The sequence below is a fragment of the Thunnus maccoyii genome, chromosome 1, assembly GCF_910596095.1.
Source record: "Thunnus maccoyii chromosome 1, fThuMac1.1, whole genome shotgun sequence".
Classification (NCBI taxonomy): Eukaryota; Metazoa; Chordata; class Actinopteri; order Scombriformes; family Scombridae; genus Thunnus; species Thunnus maccoyii.
In genome coordinates, this window is record NC_056533.1 from 4,293,952 (window position 1) to 4,307,537 (window position 13,586).

The window sequence follows — 13,586 nt, forward strand, 5'->3', positions numbered from 1 at the left end:
GGAAAACAAATGAAACAGACCGTTAGCTTGATTAAAATTATAGATTGTAAATTGTCGGAACATTTGGGATAATGTAAGCACACAACTCAACAAAAAATATAACATAGGTCTAGTCATTCTTAGACATGCGAAATAGTTACATATTATAGCTTCAACTCAGATGTAAGGTGAGTGCCTTCATGGTGAAAGGCTCTAAATACTAAAGTACCCAGCCTTGCTATTGCTATGGAGAAGAATCCAGGCAGCAGTGTGAATCAGAGTGAATTCAAAACGCTTCATAGTTGCTAGATTCATCTAAAACTGAGAGAAAATAAATCAGGATATAATTTGATTTAAACTGCATATTATAAAACCTGTTTCCCAACAGCATGATATTTAACTTTAGAACTTTAAGTTCTGCTATTTGACGTTTCTCATCAAAATGCACCTTGGTAGTTTTCATAGTTAACACCTCACCTTATGTACACAAGCTTGTACCTCTGATTTTTTTTACAGAGCCAAATATTTTCTAACACTGTTGTTAATCTTTTAACAACAGTGTTTCAAGCCCGTCTGAAACTGTGAGTCGTCTAACATTGTCTATGAAAAAAATGAATGAATTTTACCTGCAGGTTACCCAAAATACCTACTCTCACTTTACAACTTGATTGGATCAGTTTGCCCTTCTTCACTTTAGTATACTTTAAAAAAGTCTGTGTCAGACTGTCTAACAGTGATTTCGTATTTCTGAAATAGCCAGGTGTGCGGAGGTGAGAAAGTCACCCAACTACTGTGTGTCTGTGACTTTTTGTGTACAACTGAGTGCAACACCATGAATGCCTTTGAGGAGAGACTGTCTCTATGTGTGCCGTTATTTGTCTGATTCATTGCGTCAAGATTACGAAGACAAAGATTACGAGATTACATCAAGAAGACAAAGAGTTCTTGGAGAACACTGCACTTCATGGTCAGCCGAACAAGGCGGAGCTTACTGAACAGTTTCGTATCCATGGAGATATTGCATTACCTGGTTGGTGTTTTAAATTTGAATGTGCTTAAGTGTGTTGCCGTAGTTATTGTCTACAAATTTTCTGCTGAGTTTCACTCTATCATTGTTTGATTATGAATGATTCTCAAAGTGTTTAATTGGCCCAAATAAGATCACATGTTTCTAAGCTTGGTTTGCTCTCAGTTGATCATCCACACCTACTCTTTAAGTCTTAAGGACAATTTTTTTTTGTCAAACTATTGTTTTCAAGATCAAGATTTAAATTTCACACTTCAAGTTCAATGAAAGTTTTCCTAACTTTTTAAAAAAATCATTATAAATTTTTAAGTCCACGTGTTAAAGGCTTTACACTGAAGTTGACCTACATGTTGACCATCCATCAAATGATGTTCTTTCCTGTGAGTCTGGCCATCACTTCATGTTCTGTACTGTTGGAAACATTTCAGGTGAGTCAGACGTGGGTGAGCTGTAATCTTCTTTCTGCTGGAGTCTGGCCAGCATGTCCATACATCTATTTTGCTAAAAGTGAAAGCTCTTTGCAAACATGTTATGAAGTTTAGGGTATCTCTTCTAAAACAGAAAATGACCTTTGAATTATGTGTGCTGTACATAAACAGAAACTGGTACAAAATCATTAATGTCACTAGGTCCTTGTAAACACTGTCTGATACTGTAGCTATATGGACTCAGGTAACAGCTGAAGGCACTCTCTGCAGTAAAATAAACTTTTTTCATCTTTGATTGACACATCATGTTATCTGTGCTCCTGATTGGATTATAGTCTTTTTGGAAATCACCACAATGGACTTCAAGTGAAGCTTTTCCTTTTCTTTGCACCAAACACCCAGTGCATACAAACTGGGCTAGAGCAGCTGCCATTTGCACAGCTGTGTTGCTCTGGAGTACTGCCAGTGTTTTTGAGTCCACACGTGCTCAGTAGCAAAAGAAGACATTACACACATTACACACACATGCAAACACGCACACGAGCGATGACTAGAGGGAAATTTTGTGCTGACTTAATTTAGAAATATTCTCTCTGTGATCATATTTCTTTAATGCTATAGTAAAACTAAAAAGCATTATTAGCATTGATTAACTCTTCTACTCCTTCACTGTTTAGTTTGGGCATGTGATGTCTTTTATAGAGTCAAATGGTTGAATTCTCATCTTGATGCCATGTAATGCTGAACAGAAAATATAATAATTAAAAGGCCACTTCACAGTTTTACACATCAAGATCAATGTTGATGTTGATGTTGTCTTCTGGAGGATTTTTGTCAAGTCTGACAAAATGACCCTGATGATGTCATCAACTTAGGGATCAGAGACTACACATTTACAACAGCAAGTGTGCATTACAGACTTGATCCATGAATTTGAAAGATAAAAATGTTTAACAGGCAGGGAGGGTTTGAGGAAAGATGCTGTTGAGTTGCATCATGGGAATTGTAGGATCTCACATTTAAATCTGTCTCTCACAAGTCCCAAAGTGCGACGCTTAATTGCCAAAGTATCACTTTCAGATATCAGAGATAGGCAGATGTTTATACTTTAGGTTACAGACTTGCAGAAGATAGCTTCACAGAAAGGATATTAGACTTTATACCACAGTGTAACTACATGAGGTGTAATAATTTGATCCCTAAAACAGGAGACATAAATTCAATTGGCTGCATTTCTTCCACAGGTCAACTTCAAACTTTATTGAGCCTTTCACACAGCAGATGTCATTATCATTTGCTTGTCAAACACGTGTAACTGATACCATTAATAACAGCTGAATTCCATTTAGCTGTTTCACAGCAGACATTTTGACTTGTCATTGTAGGAAATGCACAGGTGTTACTAATGAGATTAACGATGGCTCTGTTCTATTCAAGTGTCCCAGTAAACCATGACAGTGTGACAGTGAGCCAGCGTGCACAATACCAGGACCCTGAAACTGAAGCAGCAAAATGGAATTCAGCCATCATTATTTTATTATTTACACCTGTGCTTTTTCTTCTGTCACATGTGAGAATGTCTTCAGTGAAAAGGCCTGTTGTCCATGCTGGCACACCTAAATGTAACACAGTCCCCATTAATGAGATCAGTTCCACCTGTGCTTTTCCTGCTGTGCCCCATTTTACATCTTAATTCAAGACAGGTTTTGAGTCTATGGATGACAAAATAAAGTATACTCAAAAAATCACTCTGCATACCAAAAAGTGATTGGTTTTTTTTAAAGTATGTTGTTGTTGGACACTACATGCAATGCAAAAAGGGATATGGAGGCATAACAGCTGCAAATAATAAAAATGAATTGTGATTATGTGAGACAGCTCCAGGGAGATCTTGAAGAAAAAAATACCTCTTAAATTTTTGATTCTCCATCCATACATTTTGATTCTCCATGTGAACTTTAATGGACACAGTTTGACTGATGTCCATTGGTGCACAAATTGCATAACTTTCTGTCAGGACAAAATAGTAAAGTATTTTGATATCATTTCTAACAATGAAACTAGTATAGAGATTACAGACTTACATTACGTTGGTATGTAGTATGGTATTAATAAACATAATTGCTGTCCTTACGTTCTCTAGCAATGTTTCAAGTGTTGCTCTGTCATCATGGGAAGGTCAGGGTGGACAGTGGGTGCACAGCGCAGGACCTTGATACCAGAGAGCAGGTTTGTATCCTGAGTCCAGCATGTGGTTTGGTTTAGACAACAAAGGCACTTTGGTTAAGGTCAGTGAAGGATTGTGGTTTGGGTTAAATATTAATAAAGTCCACGTACTGTCCAGTGCTTCAATTCACTGCTGACTTTTTCAATATTTAACCAAAACCATGATTTTTCCCTATCCTAACGTGCATGCCTAAACATAACCATAGAACATATTGATCATGTTACCCTGTGTCAAATCTAGACTTAATTGCTTTTTAGTATTTTTATTTTAGATTGTGCTTTCATGGTGCATATTCTTTAATTAAGTTTTATTAAATTATTAGGTTCTGGGCAAATGATGGAATTTATAAAGAACTTATAGGTAGTCTTCCACTACCTGAAAGATACATACAGTATTTTTAAATTCTGGTTGGATCAGTTAATAGATCCAACCGATCTGTTTTATTAGAGCAGTCTGAAAATAACTCCATGTTCTGGAAAGGTCAGCTATAGCTTCTCTTTTTTCACTGGTCTGCAGTCTGCTGCACTTGCCTCTACTCACTATATTATGTGTGTGACTTTGCCTTAGAGAAATGTTTGTCAAACTAAATCACTAATCTGTATTATTGTTGCTGATCATCCCACATCCAAACCCTCCAGCTGTGTTTTCACAGCTGTTAGAGAGAAAACACCACTAGATGGGGGTTCAGTGACATACAGTGGCACCTCCTCTTTCCTGGTAGCATCAAAACATTTTTGTACTTGGAACTGACATTTTGCTTTCAAAGGCTATCAACACCAATGATAAGCAATCAAAGCTGCTCATGTTTGCTATTAGCTTTCTCTCTCCCTGATAGGACAAAAATCTAAAGACAAGTTAGTTCAGCAGATTCACGCCACACTGGTGCAACCTCAGCTCATCTCTTCACTTGTCTTACAACGCCCTCTGCTGTTAAATGTCACAATCCAGCTAAAATATAATGAAGAGGATTTAATCAAAATCAGAATGACAATAGATGTAATATCCATCTCGTGATGCAAGATCAGGGTAGTCTTGCTCAAAAGTTTTCCCTTAGACACTGTTGATAGAACTAGCAGATATGACTGTTGCTGCTTTAACTAATTTGTACAGATGAGTGGAAATGCATAAGAATTTAAGGCCACTGAGACACTTAATGATACATGTGTGTCTACTGCGCAGGTACATGGGGTTCACTTCATTCAAAAAGAGAAAAGAAACGGCCCAAACACAGACAATGACTACTTTATTTCATTCAGTGATACCCAGATTTTTTCCATTCTTTGTATCAATACACTTGATGGATGTGGATGATCATATTAAAGGCACAATTGTAGAGATATTAATCATGATATTAAGACTATGTTCATGTTTTTTGCTTTTAGGATTGGCAAGATGAGGTTTATATTAACCTTTGGTGTAATAACAAAGGTTGTTAAAACTGATTTTGTTTTTAAAAATGCTTTTTTTTCTTTGCTCAGTCCTGTGTACAGAACTAATCTGTCCAGATTTAAATGTGGTAATAGTCATAATCTGACAATTTCAAAGAAGTGATAATAATTACATGACTATATATGTGTCAACACCTGGTGCTTTACTGTATGTTTGCCAGGAGATCAAGGTGAAGAGTATAGGCTGATATATACTTATTGCTCATCTTGAGTTTGACAGAATGTGATGCAGAATTAATCTGAGCACTGTTAAATTTGAAACATTATCTGATACCATGAATATGAAAAACTTAACCAATTGCTAATTTTGTTAAAAGACAGTAAAATGGTTTGCTTTTAATGAATAGTTACTGATGTGCTTGCATCTATTAGGCGTGTGCCCAAATACAAATACGCTATTTGGCAAAGCACAAATAGTGGGGTTTTTACAAATATTTGTTTTGTACAAATATTTTAAAAAATATTTGTTTTCAGGAAAAAAAAACAACATGTCAAATACCAGTGCGCAGGTCAGTTACATCACTATCTTAGTCTCTCTCCTCTGCTCCGCTGTTGTGTCTATCAGCAGGTCTCAATAAGGGGAGTCACATCCACCTGCTACATGACACACATTTCCTTATTTGGACATCACTCCCGGAGTTGGGGGTGTTCCCCAGAGATAAAGCTGAGCTACTGACACACATGAAGTGCTCCCAAGGGACTCTCCATAACCTGTTGTTCCCCTTCTCCTTTCCACAAAGTTAGGTTGTAAAAAAAGGCAATAAATGAAAAATGGAAAACAATAATCACCTTTGAAGTTCTTCCCTACATGTTACACAGTGTGCTATCTCTGTGTTATAGGTGTATAAATAGGTAGAGGTCTGTCTGCAATGAGGCGATGAGTAAAGTTTTAGCTCAGTAGACAGCGCAGTCATCTATGATCTGAGAGACTCCAGTTTGAGACCCGATGTGGGGACCTCCTTCATAAGGTAGGTTATTCATGAACACTTATTGTAACACTTTGATTTTCTAAAATGAAAAGCATAATAAAAACAAAAACAGGTTTTTAAGCCTCTTTCCACTTTTATTTGAATACAAATACAAATACAAATAATTTTGCTGCCTCAACAAATACAGATACAAATACAAATACTGGGCCCTCTGCACATCCCTAGTGTCTATGTATAGGCTATTTATTTATTTTCTTATCATTTTTGTCTTTTTGCCCATTACTGGGTCACAAGCGTTTTCACTATGTCCACATACGTCCTTGAGGAGTCACTGTGGAACAACTATTTTTTCAATGTTTTTTTTTTATAATAACAATCAAACTGCAATATTATCATTATTATTTTAGTTTATTTTCCAGCACTGAGTGGAAAGTGCACTCACCGTATGCGTTGCAGAAAGGCTGGCTATTCACCTCCAGACTGCTGGGGGGCAGCACTGCTGCGATGAAGGAGGAGGCACAGCCGGCTGATGAGTGGAAACACTACAGTAAGCCAAATCTTTTTTTTCTAGGATGGCGAAGTCATGACCCGCCCTACTCTACCTCTGATTGGCTAGTACTCGTTGCCTTCGTTGATTGGGTTGGCTAGGTTTAGGCATGCGGAGTGACATTGGTTAGGGTTAGGGTAAGAATATCAAGGTCAGCCAATCAGAGGCAGAGTAGGGCGGGTCATGACTTCGCTGTCCTAGGAAAGAAAATATTGCCTACAGTGAGCTTTTAACAGCCCGCAGTTTCCGTCGCTGTTGATTAAAGCATCTGGCGCACAGGACTGACCAAACTTTGTGAACGTGTTTTCATATAACACACCTGTAAATTAGGTGGAGATGGCTGGCGGCTGTGAGAATGACGACATGTTTGATAGCATCATCATGGCGGAGGAGAGGTGAGTGTTCTGGCTGTTAAATGTTGTGTATTGGTTACCTGGTGGAAAACGTATTACTAGGACTCGTGCCTCAATTTGGCATAAACCCGAAACAAACACCAGTATATGTTTCGGTTAAAGTTCAACTTATGGAATTAACTTTATGTCATAGTAAAAGCAACCGTGTGTCCGTCGAGAGGTGTGAAGGTATATCCATCACTAAGGTTAGCTTTTATTCCTCTCTCCGACCAGCGTCCAACAGATGAAGGTAGTTTCTAGTAACGGCTGCTGAGTGAGATGTGATTGTGTCGGGTCTTTGCTCTCAGGTTCCGCGGGGACGGTTACCGGGAGGGGTTCGAGAGGGGGACCCGCAGAGGGCTGCAGGACGGCCGCAGACACGGGGCCTCTCATGGGGCCAAACTGTCCACTGAGGTGAGTCAACACAGTGAAGATGACAATAGAGCCATTCCAGTGGAATGCTGCTTTTATCTCTCATAGTTTCATCTAGCTTAGTGCCATCACTTTACCTGTTTTGACACAAACTGGATCCAAGATGTGTTGGTTAACTGAATTTTCTTTAGATATGAATAAGAACCTCACAGACCATGACTGAAATGATTTACCAAACATCCCTCTGTATGAATACGGTTCAACGGGTCACAACTTTTCAAGTCTGTCAGAAACCCAAATGAACATTGAAACATAATGGGGGAACAAAATCCACAGTCCTCCTTCTGTGCAAAAATGTATTTAAATGTTTATCTGAAGCTAATATGAAGCTTCAGCATCCAAATGAGTCAAATCAAGTAGATATCTTTCAACGTTACAGTCTTTTTAGCGCCAAAGTTCCTCTTTTTGTTACTATACTTCCACCGCAGCTCAACAGAGTTGTCCGAGGAAACACAAAGAGGGAATTTGATGGTAAAAAGACTGTAAATGTGTCAGATATCCACTTGATATGACTAACTCAGACTGCTGAAGCCTCATATAAGCTTCACATCAACTTTTAAATGACTGTGTGGACACACTGTGGATTTTGGCCTCCATCACTTACAATGAAATCACATTTGAAGGGGATCTTTTAATAGCCGGTATGAACAGGAGGAACCTGGACACCTGACTGTTGTGTTAAGACACACTTGAAAAATTGTGAACCTGTCCTTTAAATACACAGTCAGACAAGATTTAGCAACCTGTCAGCATGTTTCATTCATGAATGAACTGAGCATGTTAGCTACAATCCCTTTACCCTCTCTTGTCCTCTAACCCCTGACAGATTTCCTTCTATTACGGGTTCGCCGTCACATGGAAATGTCTCCTTCAACACAATACAGATGTCAAATCAAGGTATGGCCTCCTTAAAATTTCTATTTCAACATTTTTTTCTTGTACATCTTATCAACCCCTTTACTGATCATGGAAGAGGCTCAGTTTTGGTTTACAAATCGAAGCTTCAGTGCACCTACAGCAGAGATATTTTACTTATTGAAGTTCACTTTGAGTCCAGTGTTTTATCAAACTCATATGTTGTGTCTTTGTGTTGTCAGGAAGCGTGTAAAAACACTGGAGGCTCTCCTGGGTTTGATCCAAAACTCGTCCTATGATGATCCACATTCTCCAAAGCTGCAGGAGGACATGGACAAGCTTCGTGCCAAGTTTAGACAGGTACACTATCTGTTTGAAATTGGTAATAGTGAGGGATCTGCAGGATCAGGGCTGATCAAGACATTTGATTTAAATCAATACAGATCAGCTGCTGATCCCTTGTTTACCGTTACCATGCTAACCAGGTACTTTACTGTCAAAGACACCTCATTGTGTGTCAGTCACTGGTTCTCTTTACTGAGGCACAGTGTTATGAGTGAGTGGAAAGAAGAGAGGCACAAACAAATGAAGTTAATAATTGTTTTCAACGAGTCATTATGGTCTCAGTTGCTAAATTCAGCTCCTCTAATAAATGTACTGGTGGTCATTTTGGAAATTATTGCTCCATTAATAAGATTTGAAGACTAATAGTAGCTTTGATGTCCACCGTGTGGGTGTTGATTGACAGTTGGCTCACCTGCTGCTCTCCGCAGCTCCAGGACTCACACTGAGTCAGACTATTGCAGCAATATTTCACTAAGTTTAACGTTACTTGATTATGATACCCGCCCTGTTAGCACAATTTAGCTAAAGTAGCTAACGCTCGGTGTTCCCGGTAAGCTAGCGCTCGCTTCAGTCTGAGCTAGCGGGGCGTGTTTCCAGAACGTGAAAGACAACACCTGCACTCCTTATGCTGCAGGAGGTATCAGAGAACGTCACAGGGTAGGTGGTCCACATGTACAAAGTGCCCTAAACTGCTCCTGGTGGTCAGGCCAGCATCTTGCATTGTAGTTGCTTCAGTGAGTGAGTGAGTGAGATGTCTTCTCTCTGGACGATCGCATCACATTCTCAAGTTAAACTTTCATTCATAACTTATCCATAATTTAAGATGATTAATTTAATAGTTTTGAAGCCGGACCTTCAGTATTTGGGTTAAGTAGCTTGTGTAAATGTCTTAACCTGTTATTTCAATGTGTCTGATACAATTAAATCAACATCGCATATCTTCCGTTGCTGTTTATAGAAGAATCAGATTGAAGTCGATATTAGCAGATACTCACTATTAAAGGACTCGGATCAGGGGAAGAAATACACGATCAAGACATCCCTAATCAATAATTAGAAATAAACCAAATGTGTTGGTCTGTAGTCCTGGTAACATTATAAAATTAAGAACTCCCAGATGCTGACCCATGATACATGTGGCTTTCTCAGACCTGCAGACACCATGTTGACCTGTACAAAGTCATTAATAAAATGTAACTACAAGTACTCACCAGGCATGTATTACAACATCTAAAAATACTCAGTTTGGGACAGTAATGTGTGTCTGATATGGTTTTTCCTGAACAAAAGTAATTACTAGGGGTGTGCCCGAATACAAATACTGGGTGTTCCCCAGAGATAAAGTTGAGCTACTGACACAAGCAAAGTGCTCTTAAAGACTCTTCATAAACTGTTGTTCCTCTTCTCCTTTCCACAAAATTAGGTTGTAAAAAAAATAGGCAACAAATAAAAAGTGCAAAGCAATAATTGCCTTTGAAGTTCCTCCCTACACATTACACGGTGTGCTGTCTCTGTGTTATAGGTGTACAAATAGATAGGTCTGACTGCAATGAGGTGATGAATAAAGTTTTAGCTCAGTAATCATAATAATTTACTGAAATTAAATGTGTAATAAGAACAAAAACAGGATTTTTAAGCCTCTTTCCACTTTTATTCAAATACAAATACAGATACAAATAATTTTGCTGCCTCAACAAATACAAATACAAATACTGGGATCTCTGCACATCCCTAGTAATTTCCACATTAAATTCCTTAAAATGGCATCTCCTCCCTCTCCTTCTCCACCTCAAACTAGTCGTGATGTCACAAATCAAGCTTGTAGGTCTGCCCCTTAAAATTGGATTTTCAACGAGCACAGAGAAACTTTCTACTTTCACTCTGTGCTGAAACTGAAGGCCTGTTGACTATAAACCCTCCTCTGCTGATAGTTACCTGGTGTACTGAGCTGCAGAGAGAAATCCAAGCTGCTCTACTGCTTGTCCTTCCAAAGCCTTCTACCAAAATGTTAATTTTTTTATGCTGCTACCTAATGACCTTCTGTACCTTGCTGTTTCACTAATGTAACACTGATGGAGCAGAATGTACCAGAGCAGATACACACTGCCGGTCTATGTCAACAAATAAGAAGTATAGATTTAACTTTACTGCAGACACCCAGGTTCAGTTCAAATTCCAGTCTAATCTGAATCTGGCTGTGAGTGTTTTACATACCAACTTGGCCTCCTGTGAATCTCCATCATCTCAACTATCCTGCTAACTAGCTACCTGCTGTCTGGTGTTGTCCAGGTCTGCTCTATGCTGAGCGTCCCCACTGACTTCAAGGATTACGTCAAAACATCAGGTGGCACTTCTTTCTGAATTTCTCCTGATGATGAGGAGGAAGAAGAGCAGAGCCAACCCGCGTGCTCAGGACAAGAGAATGAAGCTGTCTACTTCTGATGACGTCAGACAGACGGCAGCTACTGATTGGTCTGCGGTGAATTCATTAGAGGGTGAAGTGAAGCAGTGACTGTGTGAGTGTGAGACAAATCTTTGCCTTTTACGTTCCGGAGGTCTGACACGTTGAAGAGTGATCACAGCGCTGCGAGAAACGTCCACTGCTCTCGGTAAACTGTAGACACGGGAGGAGACGTCTGTAGTTGGAGCTGAGCCAAACAAGGAAGCGCTTCTGACTGTAGGATTGACTTGTCTGATTGACAGAACTATCCAGAGTCCAGAAACCGGGATGAGGAAAAAGAAACAACTGTGGTAAAAGAGTGGATTCATTGCAGTGATTGATGTGTTTAAGGGAATTAATTGAAATTTAAGAAAGTAATAAACTACATCAACCAAAGATGACTTATGTTAGGATTTACATTATTTACAGAACAAAGACACAACAGCAAAATACAAATAAAATTCTAGAACACGACTTGCTCTTTGGTGTTGAAGTGTTTGTATTCTTCGTCCAGTCGTTTTCAGCTGTGGCGGAAAGTAACTAAGCTAATTTGCTCAAGTACATTATGTTAAAGTTTGAGGTATTTATACTTTCTGCTACTTGTTTATTTGTTTTAAACTACATTTCAGAGGCAGATATTGTACTTTTTAATTCACTACGTTTATTTAACAGCTATATTTTAGTTTAAAGAGTACGGTTTTACATTCAAAACATTTGAAGAGTTATGAAGTATGCTTTGTTACATATGAAGCACACCACATTATACTTAATATTGTAGCTGAAATTAAATCAACCTTCAGCTGCTACAACAATAAAATGCTGCTGACATGTTAATCAGTAATATAAAATAAAACATGTTTTACACCTTGGAAGGAGCAATGCTGCAACATGATACTTTCATATTCTGCCTGTTAAAACTACTGTAAAGTAATGAACTTTTACCAAAGTGAAATGTTGAATGCAGGAATTTTGCTTGTAATGGAGTATTTGTACATTGTTGTGTTGCTACTTAAGTCAAGTACTGAAGTAAATTCAGCCCACAACAGTTAAATCATTACAACGAAGGAAAGTGTTACACATTTGTTAGCTGCAACGATTAGTCGACTGACAAAATCAGAAACTGTTTTGATAATTGATGAATTCATTCAAGTAATTTTTTAAAGTAAAAACACCAAAATTCACTGGTTCCAGATTCTTCAATGTGGATATACACAACAAAGGACAGCACAGACCTTAGACTCTTGTTATTAATACTGTAGCACTTTGAGTTTCACTATGAATGAAAAGTGCAGTGCAAATGAACAATTATTATTTTTTTACTATACACTCTGGTTTTCTTACTCTTCTATGATATCAAACTACACATCTTTGGATTTTGGGCTGTTGTTCTTGTGATAGGTATTTTTTTTTACTATTCTCTGAATTTTTGGGCCCAAACAATTAATTGATTAGTCAATAAAATAACGTCAGTAATGCTTTATCTCAATACAGAACAGTCTTCATCTATATAATTGAATGGCAGTGTGGAGGTGTAGAGTGCAAAATGATTATCATGAAAATATCACAAGCTGTAATCTTTTAACAAAGAAGTTAAGGTCTTGGCTTGGTCAGAGGTTTGAAAACATAGCATGAGGTAAGGGTTAGAATTTGTAACACAATTCTATTATTATTTTTTCTGATTAGATCTTTTTAGACCAAGAGGTGCAGCAGGCTCCACAGAGGAAGTAAAGATATACCATTTATCAGGCTTTGGATACACACTCGGTTCAATAAATTCATAGTTGGTTTTGGGCTCTTTGGGGGATTTTATTTTATCATAATGAAAAAGTTAACAGTTTTGTCCTTTTAATATAGTGTGAGTGTGAACTTTTAATCATATACAGCAATTACATGAAAACATTTTGGCCCAAAGATGCTTCTTTCAGCCACTGGATGGCGCTGCTGTCACTCAGTGATATTCGCAACAATCCTAAACTCTCTTTCACTCACACTCACACATGCTTATATTTCTGTCAATGTTGGGATGATCTTTGTTCTTTGCAGTGGTTATGTTCACTTTATAGAAATAGCTGATATGCTGAATTATTGAATGAAAACATTACGTTCAGACACTGCTAATAGTTTTAATTTTAAAAAAAATGATTGGGTGGAAACAATACAGTAATAATGAATACTGCAATCAAAAGCACTAACTTTAGGCCTACTGGAGTTTCCTCATTCTTATTATATCCTGTGCCAATGACATTGTATGATGACAAACTTTTGTGGCTGTTATAGACTTTTATGTCCACATGGAAATGAGGGAACTGTCTGAGCAGCCAATGCTTTTCATTAATTTTACTACTACAAAAATCAAAATGTTCAGACTGAACCACAATATCATTGTAATGGATGTTTACAACAGACAATTCGGGTAATAATTTTACTATTTACCTCAATCTCTCTCCCTAAGTTAAGTTTGTTTACAACCTGTCTAACAGGTATGAGTGCGATTAAAATATAGTTATTAACAATTAAAGGATGGGTTAGGATTTTCT

The 13,586-nt window shown here is 38.0% G+C and overlaps 1 protein-coding gene and 1 long non-coding RNA gene across 2 annotated transcripts; both read left to right on the forward strand.

Annotated features, from left to right (window-relative positions):
• Positions 1 to 1,022: 1,022 nt before the first annotated feature.
• On the forward strand, positions 1,023 to 5,983 carry LOC121904968. The gene is made up of 3 exons (XR_006098334.1): positions 1,023 to 1,434; positions 3,578 to 3,663; positions 5,950 to 5,983. It is a non-coding gene; the product is annotated as an uncharacterized LOC121904968 (long non-coding RNA).
• Positions 5,984 to 6,803: 820 nt separating this feature from the next.
• lto1 (LTO1 maturation factor of ABCE1) lies at positions 6,804 to 11,523 on the forward strand. Its single transcript, XM_042406546.1, has 5 exons — positions 6,804 to 6,980; positions 7,286 to 7,391; positions 8,236 to 8,306; positions 8,507 to 8,624; positions 10,899 to 11,523. Exons 1-5 carry the CDS (start codon positions 6,922 to 6,924, stop codon positions 10,968 to 10,970), a joined length of 426 nt encoding a protein of 141 aa, XP_042262480.1. The 5' UTR covers positions 6,804 to 6,921; the 3' UTR covers positions 10,971 to 11,523.
• Positions 11,524 to 13,586: the final 2,063 nt, after the last annotated feature.